At 43.8% G+C, this 20,396-nt stretch overlaps 2 protein-coding genes across 14 annotated transcripts in view; one reads left to right on the top strand and one right to left on the bottom strand.

The window, feature by feature from the left end:
• Nucleotides 1–20,396, bottom strand: part of MED12L (mediator complex subunit 12L) — a 742,320-nt gene that overhangs the window by 410,818 nt on the left and 311,106 nt on the right. The window lies entirely within an intron of this gene.
• On the top strand, nucleotides 4,209–15,705 carry GPR171 (G protein-coupled receptor 171). The gene is made up of 2 exons (XM_068280835.1): nucleotides 4,209–4,320; nucleotides 14,430–15,705. Exon 2 carries the CDS (start codon nucleotides 14,465–14,467, stop codon nucleotides 15,437–15,439), a length of 975 nt encoding a protein of 324 aa, XP_068136936.1. The 5' UTR covers nucleotides 4,209–4,320; nucleotides 14,430–14,464; the 3' UTR covers nucleotides 15,440–15,705.

Raw genomic sequence — 20,396 nt, 5'->3', positions numbered from 1 at the left:
GTGGTGCTGAGCATGCTGTACAAGAGCATAGAAAATCTCACACGAAGCTACATTGCATATGCTCTGCTGTTCATGTCCCTCAGCCAGGAATGACATGAAAGGAAATGAAGAAGGGCCCCAGAGGTGCCCTGTTAAAAACAGTGCTGCCATAGGTGCCAATTTTTAAAGCCATTAGTGGCTATAAGTAGATATGGCCCGAATGGTTTGCATGCGAACGTATTTGCGCGAACATCGGTGGTTCGCGTTCGTGGTGAACCGCGAACTATATGCGAGTTCGACCCGTCCCCTAAACTACATCATTAGGCTCAACTTTGACCTTCTACATCACAGTCAGCAGACACAGGGCAGCCAATCAGGCTACACTCCCTCCTGGAGCCCCCCCCCCTTATATAAGGCAGCTGCGTCGGCCATTATCTCACTCGGTGGGGCTGCAATAATTAGAGAAGGGAGAGGTTGCTGCAGAGACATAGGTAAAGCTTAGTTAGGCTTGTTAGCTTGCTCCTTGCTGATACTTATTGCTAAAAAGCACCCCACAACAGCTCTTTTGAGAGCTAATGTTTTTGTGATGTTTTTTTTTTTTTTCATGTGGGCAACGGACACTTGCATATACAGCCCTGTCAGTCAGTCGCAGCTGGCCCTTGCTAATTCCTATACTGTGCCACTGCCAGGCCCAGCACATTCAGTGCCTACCTTTTCACTGCACGTGTGTGAGAACTGCATACCTGTTCACGGTACCTGTGTATGTGACAGGCAGCTGCACGTTGTATTGATACCAGTCACTGTGTACCTGTACAGTGCATCTGCGTGACAGCACGCAGTGTTATATTATATACCAGTCACTGCATACCTGTTCACGGTACCTGTGTGTGTGACAGCTGCACATTTTCCCTATTCACTCTTTTTATTTCATTTTAACTAATTGTCCCAATTTTTTTTTTTTTTTTATTATTATTATTATTATTTTTTTGTCACTATGGTCAATGATTCAATTTTTGTATTGGGTAGCTGATTATTCTCTAACCGATGTAAGGCCAATCGGCATTGCATGTGGATAGGTACACGCAATCGTCCTTTTTATAATATAGAAAATGGAGGCAATATTAAATACAAATATCATAATTCATTCTCATAGCCCCTCAAAAAAATTGATAGATTATCTTTATTATTCCCAATCTTTCCCATTTTATTTTCACCCGATTCCTTTCCTGTTCCTACTCGCTTATTAATATACATAATCAAACATATACCTATGTTGAGTATTTCTCTCTTTTTCCTCTCATGCTCCTGTATTAGGAGCCCTATGACTAGACCGACACTATTAAGAGTATTAAGGTAATGGCTTTCCCGCCCATGCAAAGCCTAGTGGCTCATTTTAAATCATGCCTGTGTATTGTGGGTATATAACAAATGGTGCATTTTATTCATATATGACAAACTTGAAAAAGCGGAGGGATTACCTCCGCGAAACGTGTTGTTTATTTTAATAAGTTTTGTACTTTTATAGTGCCTTTGCACCTTCTTAATCATAATCCAGCCATGGAGTATCTGTAGCTGCCTGATTGCATTACGGAAGCACTGCTCGCTGTAATCCTATGCGAGCGTTCTGGCTTCCTTAGTTACTGGTAGAGGAGGACCCTGGGACGTGACGTCACATCCACCCCCGCGACTGTGGAGAGCCCGGTCCCCGGCTCGGCATAGCGGGATGCAAGTGTGCTGAGGCTGTGTACGCTGTGCCAGCCACTATAGAACCAGGTGAGACCTGACCAGTAGAAGTTTTCCTTGTGTCTTCTGAAGGCTTAAAGCGCCCCTCCCTTTTTTCCTATACTTTTTAGCTGCACATTTGTAATACTAGTCACTGCATACCTGTTGACGGTACCTGTGTGTGTGACAGCTGCACATTTGTAATACCAGTCACTGCATACCTGTTCACTGCACCTGTGTGTGTGACAGCTGCACATTGTATTGTAATACCAGTCACTGCATACCTTTCACTACACCTGTGTGACTGCACATTGTATTAGTCAAGTCAGTGCATACCTTTCACTTCATGCCCCCAATATGGACAAACCAAGAGGCAGAGCCAGAGGCAGGCCACTTGGCAGGTCTGTTTGAGGTTGTGCTGTCGTGATGTTGTGCGGCCCTCGACCAAAGTACAGTGTTCAGAAGAAGGCACGTGCCATCAACCCCCAATATTGTCAGGACGTAGGTGACTATTTAACACAGAACACCTCATTTTCCTCAGCTTCCGCACGGAAGCGTGACATATCTTCCTCCTCCTGCTCTGATTCTGGAATCCCACTTAACACTCCGTTGGCAGCCATCACCAAAGTGACATTATCCCAGGGTTCAGTGGTGTGGAAATTTTTTTTGTGACTGCCTCAGATAAGAGCAATGCCATCTGTACGCTCTGCCACCGAAAATTGAGCCGTGGAAAGACCAAGACCCGTGTAGGGACAACTACCTTACGAAGGCACATGATTACAAAGCACAAACTGCAATGGGATGACCACCTGAAGAAAAGCAGTACAGAAAAGCAAAGCCACACACCGCAGTGGAAGATACCAGGCTGCAATTATTTCTCAAAAAATGCGATACCCAAACTGTACCGTAATGTTGAAAGGCAAGTGGTGTCATCTTTGGCACACAGCGTTGGGTCATGGGTCCATCTGACCATGGATGCCTGGTCTGCAAAGCACGGTCAGGCCTGATCAAAGACCGTCCCCACACACAGCATCTCTGCCTGCACGCCTCGTGACTGCCTGCCTCAAGACTAAGTAAGTCCCCACACAGCATCTTTGCCTGCAGGCTGCTTGACTGCCTTCTCCGCCACCACCAACAGGGTCCAGGACTCCAGGTGAATTCCTGAATTTTTAAACAAAAATAATTTTTCTGGTGCGTGTACATGCCTAATTTTTCTGTGTGCACTGCGGCTGCAACAACAAAACAAAACGCATGTACATGTGTCAATTCCCCTTCATGATCGTTACCTTGCCACGGTAAAGGGGCTTGCGTATCACAATGAAGCAATGACCACCAGCTATATGAGTGTGTCGGGGGGGTACACCCAAGATAATAAGGTCGTTGCTTCATTGTGGACAGACCAAATTCGATCAGCTGGACAGTCACTGCTGTTCTGTCATTGAGCTACCTCAGCCCGGCGACCATATGGGCTTGAAAACCACTATCGCCTGCACTCTCGCCATGGTGCGCACTAGTCCAGCACAGCACAGCCGTCACTACACAAACAGCTGTTTGCGGTGCGTTACACAGTGAGTTTGGTCTGTCAGTGTGAAGCAGTACACTAATTACACTACCTGATTGATGTATACACATGCAAGATGTTTTAAAGCACTTTAGGCCTCCAATTTAGCATGCAATGTGATTTCTGTCCTTAAAATGCTGCTGTGCGTCAAATCCTGATTTTTGGCGTGTATCCCACTCCGCCATGTCCCCCTCCAGGTGTTAGACCCCTTGAAACATGTTTTCCATCACTTTTGTGGCCAGCATAAATGTTTGTAATTTTCAAAGTTTGCCTCCCCATTGAAGTCTATTGCGGTTCGAGAAGTTTGCGCGAAACCGAACTTTTGCAGAAGTTCACGTTCGAGGTTCGCGAACCTAAAATCGGAGGTTCGAGCCATCTCTAGCTATAAGCAGTAATTTGGGAGTTTGCGGTTTATAGCTGCTATTTACCGATCATAGCCACTTATTGTAGCTTTTAACATTGCCACTTATGGCAGTGAAGATATTGGGGTTAAGGCTAGAAGGCTGGGGTCTTTAGAGTAAGGAGTGTGTGTGTGTGTGTGGGGGGGGGGGGGTCCTTAGGGGTTAGGGACCACAGTGGGGGACTAAGGTTAGGCCCCGGGGAGGAGGGGATAAAGTTAGGCACCACCAGGGGGGCCTTAGGGTTAGGCATTGGTAGAGGGAGGGTTCTCTGTGTGAGTAAAATTAGGTTAGGTCATAGTAAAAAAAAAATGATAACTATTACAGTCATTTTACTATCGTATCGATAGTGGCTATCTCTAGCACCCTTTTTTCCAGGAGCCTTTTTTACATTTACACATAACATAGACACAGACACATATATATTTGTGAACAGGTGTAGGCAGACTTCCAGTATCAGCTCTAATACATCACAGTGGGTGTCTGAGGTTTTCATTTTTAGTTCCTCTTGTCATAAGATTAATTTCCTCTCAGCGTGTGCACATCCTTACTCTACTTAGCCTTCAGCGCTGCAGCAACAGATCAAAGAACACGGCTTTCATGATGTGTCTTACACCTCTGTTCCACCACTGAAGAGCTAATTACCCAGCAAGGCAAAAGGTAAGGTGACTTTTCACAGAGATATGCTTTATCCTCATCAATCAGGCAGCATATTACTGCAATTGAGTCTATATAAGATGGTAATAATTGCTTTTTTTGACAAGCAAGGTTACAGGAGATGGAGTGTTTGAGAGACCTAATAAAGTTATTTATATATTCATTCACATCTTCATTCAGAAGTCTTTTCTCTTCCCCATCAAGCCAAGCAACTTCCGAGCCCTGAAACCTTCAAGCGTTCCCTAAAAACGCCTCTTTCTAGGCAATCCTATATACTGACCTAGTTACTCTTCAAACATTGATCCACTTTAACTTCCTTCTGCACATGCTGACAAAGTACTCCACCACAGCAACAGTCTACTCATTGTCTACCTTTTGGTACCTATTATTATTATTTATTAGATTTATATAGCGCCAACATATTACGCAGCACTGTACAATAAAAGGATTACAGACAATGATAACTGGGGTGACAGAACAATACAGGTAACAGACCATAGATACAACAATACAGGTAATAGCAATAAGATACACAACACAATGCAGATAGTAGTACATACCAGATCATAAACTGGAGTGGTAGTGGTAAAAATTACCAGTTCCAAAGTGCACACAGTCAAGTAAGATACACAAGGGGAGAGGGCCCTGCCAAAGGCTTACAATCTAGAGGGAGGGGTTGATGACACGAAGGAATTACATATCCCCTTATTTTAGATGGTGTTACCTACCACCTTGTACTTTAGATTGTATTACTCGGCCTTACCTTAATCCTCTCATTTTATTTTTTATGTTACGTAGCATTACCTATCGACTGTTATTTTAGATGACAACTTTTTATGGCTTTCTTATATTGTTGTTTTGCCATTATAGTACATGCTTTACTACAACAGTATGTATCTGTCATTTACCTATATACAGTATGTATTTGTACTAGGAGTTAAGTATGTATCTGAGCCATGGAAAATGACAGTGTCATATAAATAATGAGGATGATGATGATAATATGACAATAGGGCATTATGCCTAACAGGTAGCAACACTATTTCCAGATGAAGCCTGATACAATTTGTAAGAAAACTAAACCAAGGCTCACTCTGTCAGTACATAGGTATATAAAAGACAAAGTAGTGCTGGGCTGGAGGCCCATAGATGCAGTGCCAAATAAGAAGAAATGGATTTATGTTTTATATACTGTATCCAGTGTTTAAAATTCATCTCAGCTTTTCAGTGGCGTAGCTAAAGAGCTGTGGGCCCCGGTGCAAGTTTTACATGGGGCCCCCCCCAAGCACTCTATACATAACAATTGATACGGCGCACCAAAACCTGCCAAGGACAACCCCAGTGTCAGAGGTGCAAGTAGGGGATGGGGAACAGTGTGTTAAGGATTACTACTATTCAAAGCATCTATAGAAGTGATTTTTACCAGCACAGGACCAATAAAGAGCTAATACTGTGATAGAGGTTGGACCCTTCGGGGCCCCTCTGGCCCAAGGGCCCCGATGCGGTCGCTACCTCTGCACCCCCTATTGCTACGCCCCTGCTTGGGCTTTATACAACAACAACGTTACCATTCTCATTACATACATAGTAAGGAGGCTTCATATATTGCAATTTCCAGTTAAGCCTTGACAAGCATAAAAAGCTCCAGATCATTACTCTTTTTGTAAAGAGGAAGAGTGCAAATTATTGTTGGGAGCTCAGCCAACCACCACCCTTCTTGCACGTGACTACTAGGCCACACCTCTCTTCCCTTTCCCAGAAAACAATGCTGCACCTTCAAAGGACCCAAGGAGATTTAAGACATGCAACAGCAGTGACCACATGACTGCTGTAGAAATGTACGGTTCTAAAGGTATTTAAGATCAATTTTAACACTTTACTCGCACCTTATATAACTAGTAGGGTGGATAGCTAAGGAAAGGCTTTAGTAAATGCAAAATTTCAATACATATTAAGAAAATATTATGATTATTTAGTATTTATAAAGCCCTGAAATTTTCTGCAGCGCTGCACACAGTATACTGTCTTGTCACTTAACTGCCCCTCAAAAGATCTCACAATCTAATCCCTACCATAGTCATATGTCTTTGTATGTATTGTGTATGCATTATAGTCTTAGGCCAATCTAGGGGGAAGCCAATTCATTTATCTCATTCACATACTGTATTACTCAGTTATATTGAGAATATTATGCATATTACCCTCATTAGTCTCATTATGCATACAACTGCACAATTACGTAAAATTTTAAAACAAGTCCATTTCTACATATAGGCCACCTAGTTATGTTCCTGGAGCTCTACACAGTGCTTAGGGTGTGCATTGCACCCTTATGTAGTGTTGTTGCTGCTAGCACATCATGCAGGAGTCCAGCAACCACAGAGGAGGAAGTACACAGAAGAGTGTGCTTCCTGTCTGCATGTAGAAGCACTGCAGCTGCTGCTAGTAAGAGCTCTTTCATATGGGCAGCTGAAGGCAGTGAATTCACCACCTGTCAGTTGCTCTCGTGCACCAGCTGGATGACTGTTAGTGCTCAGTGCTAAGTATACATTCATACATGTATAGGTTTGAGTATTGTTGGACCTTTATCTAGCACTGCTTTTAGGGCCTTGATCTGAAACGTGAGCGTCTTGATGCAAAAATGTTAATAAAGTGAACTGTTAAGAAAAATTATTGACATTAAAAAAATGCCACCATGCAATTTATAAAGGCGTAATGGGCATATCACTAGTGCTGCATTGCATGTTTACCATTGGATAGCACCACAAGCTGTTTCATAGCCTTGCACAGCTGTGTTTGTGGCTGTTCACTCAGTTTTCCATTTCAAGTCTATAACAGCAATTCAGCAGTTGAACTATGTGAAAGACAATGCATGCAGTATTTGAGAATGGTAATAGGCAATGCAATCACCAATCCAGCTACAGTACATTTCAAATGCTTCCCTAGGAATGCATGGGGGCAGACGGTGAATCAGTGATTGTACTGATATCAACTGCCTAGGAACTGCGCCAGACAACCGCTGGTACATTGTCTCAAATGGCCTTTAGGATTTCATGAAAGAGCTATATTTAGGTAAAAGGTTCAGGTTCGGTTATTAGGACAGCAGTGGTTAGGTAGGTGTAGGAAACTATACGGTGAGCGACTCTGGGGTTGGTTGTAAACTCTTTGCTGCCAGATACTCACCTAAGTGTCACAACACAGCAGGAAATTTTATTAAAGGGCAATTGCTCAATATGCAAATTTTTAAAGAGATAATAAATTGGAAATATCATTTTTTTCAGTTCTTAGTGTAAATAATGTGAGACAAATGCCAGTATTTTAAAATAGATCTACAATCTATAATGCAAATATGCAGCATCATTGATCATTGCCTCGTTTTATGACACTTTAAAGTTGTACAGTTGGTGCTTTATGCTATTAAAATGGGCGCCTAGGAATAAAAAAGGCATATGAAAAGAGTTCTGTGGCAAGTGATTTCTGCAAGTCTACATAGGCGGTATGCCCCACTGAAGGTTGCAAGCCTATTGGAACTGGGTAAAAGTATGCCCTGACTGGCATATATAGCGGTGCTGTGTTTTACAGGACTGACGTGCATTAGTCAACAAAACATAAATAAAATGTTTATAAAATATTGTCCCAAATATAGAAGGGAATAGAATCCTGGATTTAAAAACTTTATAGAACTAGGAGTAATACTCAAATTATGTAATGGTGGTAATACGTATGGATGCCTTATTTAGTTCTGTGCCGTTCCTAGACTCACAGAAGAACATTTTTTGTACACAACGGAAAAGGGCAGCACTATTTAAAGGGAAGGTCCGAGGTGGTTAAAAAGCAAAAATCTACTTACCTGGTGCTTCCTCAAATATTTCTCTTTAAAGGGAAGGTCCAAGCAAAATAAAAAAATAAAATCTACTTACCCTGGACTTTCTCCGGCCCCTGGCAGCCGTTCTGTGCCCTCACCACAGCTCCACTCCCAGCCGGTGGCCCGGGTCCCCTCCGTTACAGATGCCAGGCCAGGTCGGCAAATTCTGCACCTGCATGAGCACTGCTTGCTAGTCTGGAGCGTAAATCTGTGCAGAATGCTCCAGGTTATGTGAGCGCTGTCATGAGCCGTGGTCGGCATCTGCAACGGAGTGGACCCCAGGCCACCGTCTGAGAGTGAACCTGTGGCGTGCACCAACATATGTTACTATTCATCTTTTATGCCACAAATATTGCTACACACTTGGGCCAGGTGGAAGCAGGTCAGTAACAAAACTAATTACTAGATTCTGAAAAAAATAATACTATGGGAAGGGGATAGCAGAAAACAGAGCAAGCGCTCACCAACATGGGCTACAACTGAATGACTCATCACCTCATATGCACCGCTTAAATAGCTCAAATGCACACTCAGCAATCAGACAGATGCAAAACATATGCAAAACTAAATACTTACCATGCAAAACAGGATAGCACAATGGGTGCTGCTAGCCTGGTAGTTACAGAACTGTGGAAACAAAATATAGGTAGAAGGCTGCGCATCCCTGACCCATGGGAAGGGGATGCAAAGTTACCAGACATCAATGGTCATAAAAAGCTACCCAAAAAACAGTTATACGCAGGCCCGGATTTACATCACAGGACCTTAGGAACACAGATGTTTTGGTACCCTAGACTGCACACAAACCCACAAAGCCTCGCTGAACCGCACTGCAAGTGTGCTGGCTGGCCCAGCTTTCACCTCTGTCCTACTTCACAAGCCTGATGTAGGTAGCCACAGGTGGCTCTGAGTATTAGGTAAAAACAAGTACCAATATTAATCAATAGTAATTAATAGTAATCAATGTTAACCAGTTCACCCCCAAGGGTTTTTATCCTAACGGACCAGAGCAATTTTCAGTTGTCAGCGCTCCTCCCTTTTATTCCCTAATAACTTTATTACTACTTATCACAAGAAAATGATCTATACCTCGTTTTTTTCGCCACCAATTAGGCTTTCTGTGGATAGTACATTTTTCTAAGAATTTTTTTATTCTAAATGCATTTTAATGAGAAAAACAGAAAAAAAAAGAAAAAAAATCATTATTTCTCAGTGTTCAGCCTTTATAGTTTTAAAATTAAACATTCTCCTGTGGATAAAACAAACACGTTTTATTTGCCCAGTGGTCCCGATAATTAAACCGTTTAGATTATGTCCCTACCACAATGTATGGCGACAGTATATTATTTTGAAATATAAGTGGTTATTTTTCTGTTTGTTCTGGCCATAATTACAAGCCCCTATGTAATAAATTAAAATTAATTTCCCCCCATAAAATATAGAATAAAAAAAGCTGAGTCCCTAAGGCAACTATTTATTTATTTTTTTTAAGCTGATTTTTTTTTTACAAGTGTTTTTTTTGGGGGGGAGGGTTGGAAGTGTAATTTTATTAATGATGTGTATATACTTGAAAATGTATGTATTTTGTAAGTGTAATATACTTTTTGGCCACAAGATGGCGCTGGTGAACACTCATAGGACGTGTTCACTTTTTTTTTTTTTTTTTTTACACACTTTATTAAACTGTTACATTTCCTGTTTATGTGAATGGACGTAGCCGCTGTTCGCGGTCACGTCCATTCACTCCAGGCACTGCGATTGGGTAGAGGACTGTTCAGTCCTCTTCCCCAATCGCCCAGCACGGGATCCCGACGGTAATGGCGGCGGTAGCGGCGGACACACGGCGGTAGCAGCGGCGGGAATGCGCGACGTATTAAAACGTCATGTTGCTGTTAATAGAGGTAAGCATGACGTTTTAATACGTTAGGATGGCGGTAAATGGTTAAGTAGCTTGCGGTGACTCCAAGTATTAGGTAGCTAGAGATGCCCCCAGCTGAAAGAAGTTTTGAACTGTCCTCTGTGCAGAAAAAAGAAAATACAGTGACTGACAGTTGAGATAACAAGCTTTAGAGCTCTCTGCACTTTGACAGTCGTGGAGCTCAATGGCTCTTTTGCATAGATAACAACTGGAGTTTCTTAACTCTTCCTGAACAGGAAACAATATTAGACTTGTGTCTCTGCTCCTAATGTTTTATTTCTTAGCTGTACTACACATACCAATCATTATATCATATTTTATTTTTCGCTTTAGTGTCTCTTTAAGTATAGTAAACCAGCCAAATATACATCTGTCACAGAAGCACATACACACTCTCTGAATGTCATCCTGAGTACACTGTTACTTGATGTATTTATTTAATTATTGTATTTATAAAACGCCAACATAATACGCAGCACTGGACATTAGTTAAGGTTACAATCCATTATTTAAGGGTGACATACAGCAATAAGACAGTACAGGAATACATGCAAACCAGATCACGCAATGTGAGAAAGAAATGTAAAAATAGGTCATCTTTTCATATTCACCATTGCTAAATGGGAAACTTTTAAATTTCTTTATGAGAGAAAACTCTTGTTTCGACTACGTCAATCGACGTGTTAAAGAGAAACCGCAAGAACCACAGAGCTACTTGTTTACTGGAAAGGAAAGGGGAAGAATGCTGCACATGTGTAAAGCGATGTATCCTCACCATAATGTCACACAGCACAGGTACAGTTTTCAGCAAACATTCAAGAAAGTTAACTTTAACTGCTGTAAATATCTAGCTTCTAAAGAGAACCTGAGATTAGGCTGCCATATTTATTTCCTTTTAAACATTTCACATTGCCTGGCTGTACTGCTGAGCCTCTGCCTCGAATAATTTTAGCTATAGACCCTGAACAAGCATGCAGATCAGATGATTCTGATAAAATTCTGACATGATTAGCTGCATGCATGTTTTAGGTGTGTGATTCAGATACGGATGATATCAGAAAGATGAGCAGTACTTCCAGGCAACTGGTATTGTTTGAAACGAAATAAATATGCTAGCTTTGCCCTTGAGAAGCAGTGCTTTTCGGGCCTGCTGCGAGGCCGAGTAGCGCCAAAGCTTGGCACGGCTATAGCAGTAATGGTATAGTCCCGCACACAGGGTAATTCAGGGATTCGGAAATTGCATCCCAAATTATATCTACCCCCTCCCCACCCAAAAAAATAAATAAATTGTGCAGCAGCAGAGTGAGCCGTCATTCGAGCTCACCCTGCACCAAGAAAGCCCTGGCGCTGGGATGCCATGTATGCCCACCTTGGGTTCCTTTTATAGAGAACCCGAGGTGGGTTTCTGCAATTAATATTAGGACACAGAGGTACATTCTGCATACTATCACCAGCCTTTGTGTCCTTTTATTGTGCCTCCATCCGCCCCCCGTGCTCTGCTGTCCTCCCTTCCCTCCTTATAAAAACCGCCACGCTAGCGACACACAGATTGTCACTAGTCGGCTGTTTACATTCAGGCTGCCGGTCAACCATACCCCCCCCCCCCCCTCCTCTATAGCGTGGCTCCCCACCTGCATCCCTTCCTTCCCCACCTCCGTAAGCTTCCTCCAATCGGCTTACAGAGGCGGGGAGGGAAGGGACACAGGCGGGGAGCCGCGCTATAGAGGAGGCGGGAGAGTGGCAGTGAGCGGTAGCCTCAATGTTAACAGCCGACTAGCGATAATCTGTGTGTCGCTAGCCTGCGGGTTTTAAAAGGGGGAGACAGCAAAGCACGGGGGCGGATGGAGGCAGAGTAAAAGAACACAGAGGCTGGTGATAGTATGCAGAATGTACCTCTGTGTCCTAATATTGATTGCAGAAACCCACCTTGGGTTCTCTTTAATAGAGATGGGCCGAACGGTTCGCCGGCGAACGGTTCCACGCGAACTTCGGTGGTTCGCGTTCGCGTCCCGCTGGCGAACCTTTGCGGAAGTTCGGTTCGCCCCATAATGCACCTTGAGGGTCAACTTTGACCCTCTACATCACAGTCAGCAGGCCCAGTGTAGCCAATTAGGCTACACTAGCCCCTGGAGCCCCACCCCCCCTTATATAAGGCAGGCAGCGGCGGCCATTACGGTCACTCGTGTGCTGCCTGCGTTAGTGAGAGTAGGGCGAGCTGCTGCAGACTGTCTCTCAGGGAAAGATTAGTTAGGTTTAACTTGTTCCTGGCTGGCTGCATACCTGTTCTGTGAACCCACCACTGCATACCTGTACTGTGAACCCACCACTGCATACCTGTTCAGTGAACCTGCCACTGCATACCTGTTCTGTGAACCCATCACTGCATACCTGTTCAGTGAACCTGCCACTGCATACCTGTGCTGTGAACCCACCACTGCATACCTGTTCTGTGAACCCACCACTGCATACCTGTGCTGTGAACCCATCACTGCATACCTGTTCAGTGAACCTGCCACTGCATACCTGTGCTGTGAACCCACCACTGCATACCTGTGCTGTGAACCCACCACTGCATACCTGTGCTGTGAACCCACCACTGCATACCTGTTCTGTGAACCCACCACTGCATACCTGTGCTGTAAACCCACCACTGCATACCTGTGCTGTGAACCCACCACTGCATACCTGTTCTGTGAACCCACCACTGCATACCTGTTCTGTGAACCCACCACTGCATACCTGTTCAGTGAACCCACCACTGCATACCTGTTGTGTTCAGTGAACCCGCCACTGCATACCTGTTCTGTTCAGTGGACCCACCACTGTATACCTGTTCAGTGAACCCGCCACTGCATACCTGTTGTGTTCAGTGAACCCGCCACTGTATACCTGTACTGTTCAGTGAACCCGCCACTGCATACCTGTTCAGTGAACCCGCCACTGCATACCTGTTGTGTTCAGTGAACCCGCCACTGCATACCTGTACTGTTCAGTGAACCCGCCACTGCATACCTTTTCTGTTCAGTGAACCTGCCACTGCATACCTGTTCTGTGAACCCGCCACTGTATACCTGTTCTGTTCAGTGGACCTGCCACTGTATACCTGTTCAGTGAACCCACCACTGCATACCTGTTGTGTTCAGTGAACCCGCCACTGCATACCTGTACTGTTCAGTGAACCCGCCACTGCATACCTTTTCTGTTCAGTGAACCTGCCACTGCATACCTGTTCTGTGAACCCGCCACTGTATACCTGTTCTGTTCAATGAACCCGCCACTGTATACCTGTTCAGTGAACCCGCCACTGTATACCTGTTCTGTTCAGTGAACCTGCCACTGTATACCTGTTCAGTGAACCCGCCACTGCATACCTGTTGTGTTCAGTGAACCCGCCACTGTATACCTGTACTGTTCAGTGAACCCGCCACTGCATACCTGTTCAGTGAACCCGCCACTGCATACCTGTTGTGTTCAGTGAACCCGCCACTGCATACCTGTTGTGTTCAGTGAACCCGCCACTGTATACCTGTACTGTTCAGTGAACCCGCCACTGCATACCTGTTCAGTGAACCCGCCACTGCATACCTGTTGTGTTCAGTGAACCCGCCACTGCATACCTGTTGTGTTCAGTGAACCCGCCACTGCATACCTGTTGTGTTCAGTGAACAGTTTGGTGTGTCAGTGTGAAGCAGTACCTTAATTACACTACCTGATTGATGTATACACATGCAAGATGTTTTAAAGCACTTTAGGCCTGTCATTTAGCATTCAATATGATTTCTGCCCTTAAAACGCTGCTTTGCGTCAAATCCAGATTTTTCCCCGGGACTTTTGGCATGTATCCCACTCCGCCATGCCCCCCTCCAGGTGTTAGACCCCTTGAAACATCTTTTCCATCAGTTTTGTGGCCAGCATAATTATTTTTTTTTTCAAAGTTCGCATCCCCATTGAAGTCTATTGCGGTTCGCGAACTTTAACGCGAACCGAACGTTACGCGAAAGTTCGCGAACCCAAAATCGGAGGTTCGGCCCATCTCTACTCTTTAACTGTTGTTTCTGCAGCCTATAGGAATAAGGCCTGGTTTGAAAAGAGAATAAAGGGCTGACCACACAGTTTCATCTTCCTGATCTGTTAAATGATTTACTTTATCTGAGAAGGCACAGTGCTATGCCACCAAAAAAAAGCTCTATATCGGTGGATGGGCATACCTTTATGTCATAGTAGCTGTCACTGCAGTGAAGCTGGCTGTTGGGATTTGTATTGATAAGTAGATATTTGGCATATAGTTAACTAATAAACTATCTCTCCCTCTCTCATGTCATATTTCAGGACTTGCTTGGAGGCGACAGCAAGGCTATTGTACAATGACAGACCTCACTAACAGTTCTCTCGCTACCTGCAATATCAACAAAGACTTGGAACCCTTTACATATTTCTACTGGGTGATATTTTTGGTAGGTTTTTTTGGAAGTTGCTTTGCTTTGTGGGCATTCACCAGAAATGACAACACCCAGAAATGCACCAGCGTTTACCTTATCAACCTACTGGTGGCGGATCTGCTACTGACTTTGGCTCTGCCAATAAAGATTATTGTTGACTTGGGCGCGGCCTCTTGGACTTTAAGGATCTTCCACTGCCAAGTAACAGCTGTTATCATTTATATCAACATGTATATATCCATTATATTCTTGGGATTTGTCAGTATGGATCGGTGTCTACAGACTATGCAAAGTGCAAAACTGTATCAAATACAGAAAAGAGGGTTTGCCAGAATGTTATCAGCAGTTGTTTGGGCCCTAGTGCTGTTTATCATGCTACCAAACATGTTAATTCCGATCAAAGACATTCCAGAAGAGGAAGGGATTGGGTGCATCGACTTCAAACAGCAGGTTGGAAAAGACTGGCATGTCCTCAGCAATTTCATCAGCATTGCCATATTTCTGCATTGTTCCTGTATAATCTTGGTCTCTAACTGCATCACAATTAAAAAGCTTTATAAAAATAAGGATTGCGAAGAATTTAACAACATCAAAGCAACCCTGGTGAAAATCTTACTAATAACAGTGGGGTACATCATATGTTTCCTTCCCTACCACGTTGTCCGAATACCGTACACGTTAAGTCAGAATAATGTCATCACAGACTGTAGCCTGAAGCAAGTGCTATTTCATGCTAAAGAGTCCACACTGTTGCTGTCAATTTCGAATCTCTGCTTTGATCCCATCGTATATTTTTACTTTTCTAAAACTTTCAGGACCAAAGTAACCAAAACATTTTCTACAAAGAAGGAGGTTCGAGCTGTGACTGATGAAGGTTTGGGTACCGAAACAACTGTGTAGGAAATCAACCAACAAAATGCAACATTATACCCTTTCACACACATGTAAAATGGTTGTGCATCGGTGTACAGTCTTCCACAGAAGCTATGTCTTCAGCTGAATGAAGGACTATTTAAGTGTTCAACTAGTATATATAGTAGTTCTAGACATATTCTAATGGAACTGACGTATCTTAAATGTATAAAGCAATGCACATTAAAGTAATTATCAAGTAAGAAATTATTTATTATACTCTGAGTACTAAGCAATAAACAATATAAAGAAAACATTTCAATTAGTGCTATAAATTATATATTTAATACATTATATTGTAACAGGACATAACAGGTCAATGAAATGCAAACAAGGCAGAGTTAATACAGGATTATGCAAATGTTGTGTGCAGAGGGTATGCTGCTTGAAAATGTATCAATCGAATCCCACCTTTGTGCCACAGTTGGCCCCCTCCCCATGCACAGCGCCAATTTATTGTGTGGTGACGGGTACAGTGTGCGTGTATGAGCATGCTTTAACATGTATAGCTACCTGTTCTCTTTGGCTTGCTTCCTCAAGTGGCCTGTGAAGCTTTTAAACTGGCCACTAGCGCTCCAGACGATCGCTGTCATATGACCGCAGTGAACCTGAAGCTCCAGTCTGGAAAGCAGTCTGCAAAAGCATTAAGGTTGTTCTTCCTGGCAATGATAAATGAGTTCTAAACCTGTGCAGTAGGCTCTCTGCTTTTACATCTGGACAGGATCCCATTTACATCTCGGGAGCCTATAGGCGCAGGAGTTCTTGCAGCCTAAACTCTACACTCCCACAAACCTACAAATCCTGGCAATAATGGGGGGTTCATCTGTCAAACCATATTCAAAGTGTGCTGGCTGCCTCTATTCACTGGCCAGGCTGGCCATCTACCCTACTTTTCCCTGCCCAGTGTGCCAGAGCTTACCATCATGGAGCCCACTGATGTCACTGCCCTGGAGCATAGAGGGCAGGATGCACAGGCTGGATGGAACTGTCCATCCAGTTGTCTTGCTCCCTCCCCAGCAGAGATCAGCCCACCAAGTGAGTATAAAGAACTGGATAGGCAAGCTGGCAATCCCACCCAGTCTACTCATTCAGATATTTATGCTCAGGGGGTGGGGACATCTGTGTAGGGTTGCGAACTCGCGATAGCCACCTCTCAGCATACTGGCACCTCTAAGCTCATCCATATATGTCTGTCCTTGCTTTGACAAAGGGGACCTCTCCTGCCCGAAACGATCGTAAGCATACGGTCAGATTATTGTACATGTGTGATGGGACAATACAGGTTTCACTGTTCCTGCATAAGTCTGTGTGCGGATCCATACTTCTCTTCTTTGGACCTCTAGGCTTATGCCTAGAGTGCCTAGTGCTAAGTTTGACACTGCATCTGGAGCTCACAAGTAGGAAAATACTGCAAAAAGGAGTTTACAAAATTAGGAAGCCCTTGCATTGCATGTGGTTAATCACGAGACAATCGTTTCTTCTCACCAGAAGTGTAACTTCCACTACTATAATGTAAGTTACACCACATATCTCTTAATGATTTGCAACAGGTATAGATGGAACCTGAATATGCTTCATAAAACATTATACTTTAGTTTTGGACTCAGTGATAAAGCTTTAGCATGTGTTGGGTTGTTATCCCTGGTAGTTAAAAAGTTCTCCTGCACACCTTTGGTATCAGCCACAAATATAGTTACATATTTGGGTTAAAAAAAAGACATTGGCCTCAATTCACTAAGATTTATCAAACACTTTATCAAACGTTTGATAATTTACCTCATGCGTAAAATCTAATTTTGAATTCACTAAAGTGTTAAATATTTATCAAATGTTTTATTGATAAAACGTTCAATAAATATATAACATAATATAACACCTTAGTGAATTCAAAATTCGTTTTTACCCATGAGGTAAATTATCAAACGTTTGATAAAGTGTTTGATAAAGCTTAGTGAATTGAGGCCATTGAGTTCAACCACAAAATGTGATAACACTAGGTAATATAGTGGAGTGTTCAAAGCCCAGTGGCGTAGCTAAGAACCTGTGGGCCCCGGTGAAAATTTTACATTGCCCTCCCCCCAGCACTCCATACAGAACAATTGATATGGCGCACCAAAAGCTATCAAGGACTACCACAGTGCCAGAGGTGCAAGAAGGGGATGTAGAGCAGCTTGTTAACGACTACTACTATTCAACCTGTCCATAGAAGTGAATATTATCAGCACAGGACCAATAAAGAGTGAATACTGTGGTTGAGGGTGGGCCAAGGGCCCCAATGCGGTTGCAACCTCTGCAACCCCTATCGCTACGCCACTGTCAAAGCCAACAGGGAGTGTTTGAAGGCACCAATGCTAGTCCATAAACAAGCCCAGAGTCAATGAGCATGGCACTTCTTTATAATTCCCAACTTGTAATGCAAGCAGACGTAACAGCCAATGTTTTGAGACCTCACGGCCATAGAGTATGATGCAGCAGCACAGGCATACACATCTCTTGCGAGTAAGTAGGAGCACTCTAAAATGCTGCATTGAGACCCCAGATAAATATATTGGACAGAGTCATATGCCCTGAACAGGCTGTGACCACAAGGTAGCGAAACGTTGGCTATTATGTCTGCTTGGATTAAACTTTGAGAATTAGGAAGTGCCAGCCTCATTGACTGGGTTTTTATCCCTGTCATGTTAAGTAGTATCAATTCCTGTTCTGCAACAATAGAACCTTAGAAGAGGTATTAACTTCCCCCCTGAAATACCACAAAAAAAAAAAAAAAATAATGATCCCCACAGATTGTAGCAGACACATTTGCAAGGTTAGAAGCTTCTGCAGATGTCCGTTTTTACTTGATATGGTAAGATTTAGACAGCAGTTTCATTAATCCTGGTAAAAAAATAGCTAGCAACAAGCATTTAATGAACAGATTCAGATAAGAAGAAACGGCCAACCCCTCAGTAATTGCTGCTTACAGACAGGGTCATATAAGGATAATAACCCTGCTAATAACCATGCTTAGCTACAAAACAAGACAGGAAACCTATTTTGTTGCAATATTACTATAAATACCACAATATAACTTAAAGTAAGTCTACAGTGTTCACTTAATACAATTTTTTAAAATATATATTTCACTTCAAGAATAATAATCAATTTTTCTAGTTAATTGTGAATTTTAAAAATCACCAATGTAACACACACACGTTAAATTTTTCCCCACTACTGATCTTCTTTTATCGAAGACAAACAGGAAACTCAATCAGATTTCTTGAACAAAAGCTTTCAATTTTCCTGTACAACTGATCGTTTTTATCGAATTGCCATAAAATTGGCTCATTTTGTTGTATGGTGTGTGGCCACCTTCATGCCCAGGGCCGTATTTACAGCTCAGGAACCTATAGGCACATAAGCTCTGGCGCCCCAAACTCCGCCCCTTAACACATACCACACCCCCTAATGCCACGCCCCTTTTTCTTATTTAATAAAGCCACACAATGTAATGTAGACATCCAGATAGGTATGTGGATGAGTACAGCAGGTAGGTATTGAGAGCACAGAGAGGAGTCAGTGGGGGAAGTAGGTGGGAGAATTCAGTTGAGGTAGGTATAGATAGCACAGAGAGTAGACAATGGGGGTAGGTAGGTGGGAGAGCACAGAGATTAGGCAGTGGGGGTAGGTAGGTGGGAGAGCACAGAGAGGAGTCAGTGGGGGTAGGTAGGTGGGAGAGTATAGCAGGCCAGGTAGGTATAGAGAGCACAGAGATAAGTCTGTGGGGGTAGGTAAGTGAGAGAGTACAGTAGTTAGGTATAGAGAGCACAGAGAGTGGACAGTGGGGGTAGGTAGGTAGGTGGGAGAGCACAGAGAGGAGTCAGTGGGGGTAGGTAGGTGGGAGAATACATAGAGGAGTCAGTGGGGGTCGTTAGGTGGGAGAGTACAGCAGGCCAGGTAGGTAAAGAGAGCAACATGCCGAGAGCAGTCAGTGGAAGGGTTAAAGTGGACTCGAACACAGAACTTCCGCTCTGCTCTAAAAGATACACAACAGCATAATAACATTTAAAGATTCATTACAGCTGATACAAATCCTGCAATAAATTTGCAATGTGTGTACTTCCTTCTTTCATGGAAGCAGACATAGGTTTAACATCCCGTGCTTTCAAATGAGCTTAAACGAGTCATCAATCAGATAATGCTACCCCCAGTACTGCTTACCCAAGGCTTTCCCCAGCCCCTGGCATCCGCTATGTCCCTTGCCACAGCTCCGCTCTTCACCGCTGGCTCGCGGTCCCTGACGGTGCCTCGCCAGCGTCCTCTACTGTGCCACTGTCAATAACCTCTACATAGTCCGGAGCATACTGCGCAGGCGCAAAAAACTGAGCCTGCGCAGTACACCCCAGGCCTCGTGGAGGTGATTGACAGCGGCGCTCACACAGGTGCAGTAGAGGACTACTCGGAGGTCTGGGATTGGGGTCCAGTGGCGGAAAGTGGAGCTGCGGCAAGGGACATAGTGGCTACAGGGGCTGGAGGAAGCCCCGGGTAAGTAGTACTGGGGGTAGCATTATCTGATTAATGACTCCTTTAACTACAGTGGCAGTCAGGTGACACGGGGGAAATTGTGATTAGACACATATTAGCAGGAATTAGACAGGCTGAACTCTCTACTACATACAGTGCACATCTTCATGTTTACCCTCTGTCCTGTGCACGAGTTCAGGCAGGCAACTCTCCTAGGAGACGGAGGGGGCGGAGCCACAGAAACTTCAAGTCCCTCCTTACCCAATTATGCCGCGTGGCTCAGGACAGCGGCTGAGGGGAACTTGAGGGCAGAAGAAGGACTGAGGAGACCGAATGGGATCCGGAGGAGCGGCGTCCGCCCAAGTGTCGGCGGTAACAGGGAGGATGCATTGCTCAAAGATCCTCCATGTGTTCCAGGCAGCTAACATCACTCCTGAGCAGC

Source organism: Hyperolius riggenbachi, chromosome 4 (assembly GCF_040937935.1).
Source record: "Hyperolius riggenbachi isolate aHypRig1 chromosome 4, aHypRig1.pri, whole genome shotgun sequence".
Lineage (NCBI taxonomy): Eukaryota > Metazoa > Chordata > Amphibia > Anura > Hyperoliidae > Hyperolius > Hyperolius riggenbachi.
Note: the sequence above shows the minus strand (reverse complement) of the source record. Positions and strands in the feature narration are given on the sequence as shown.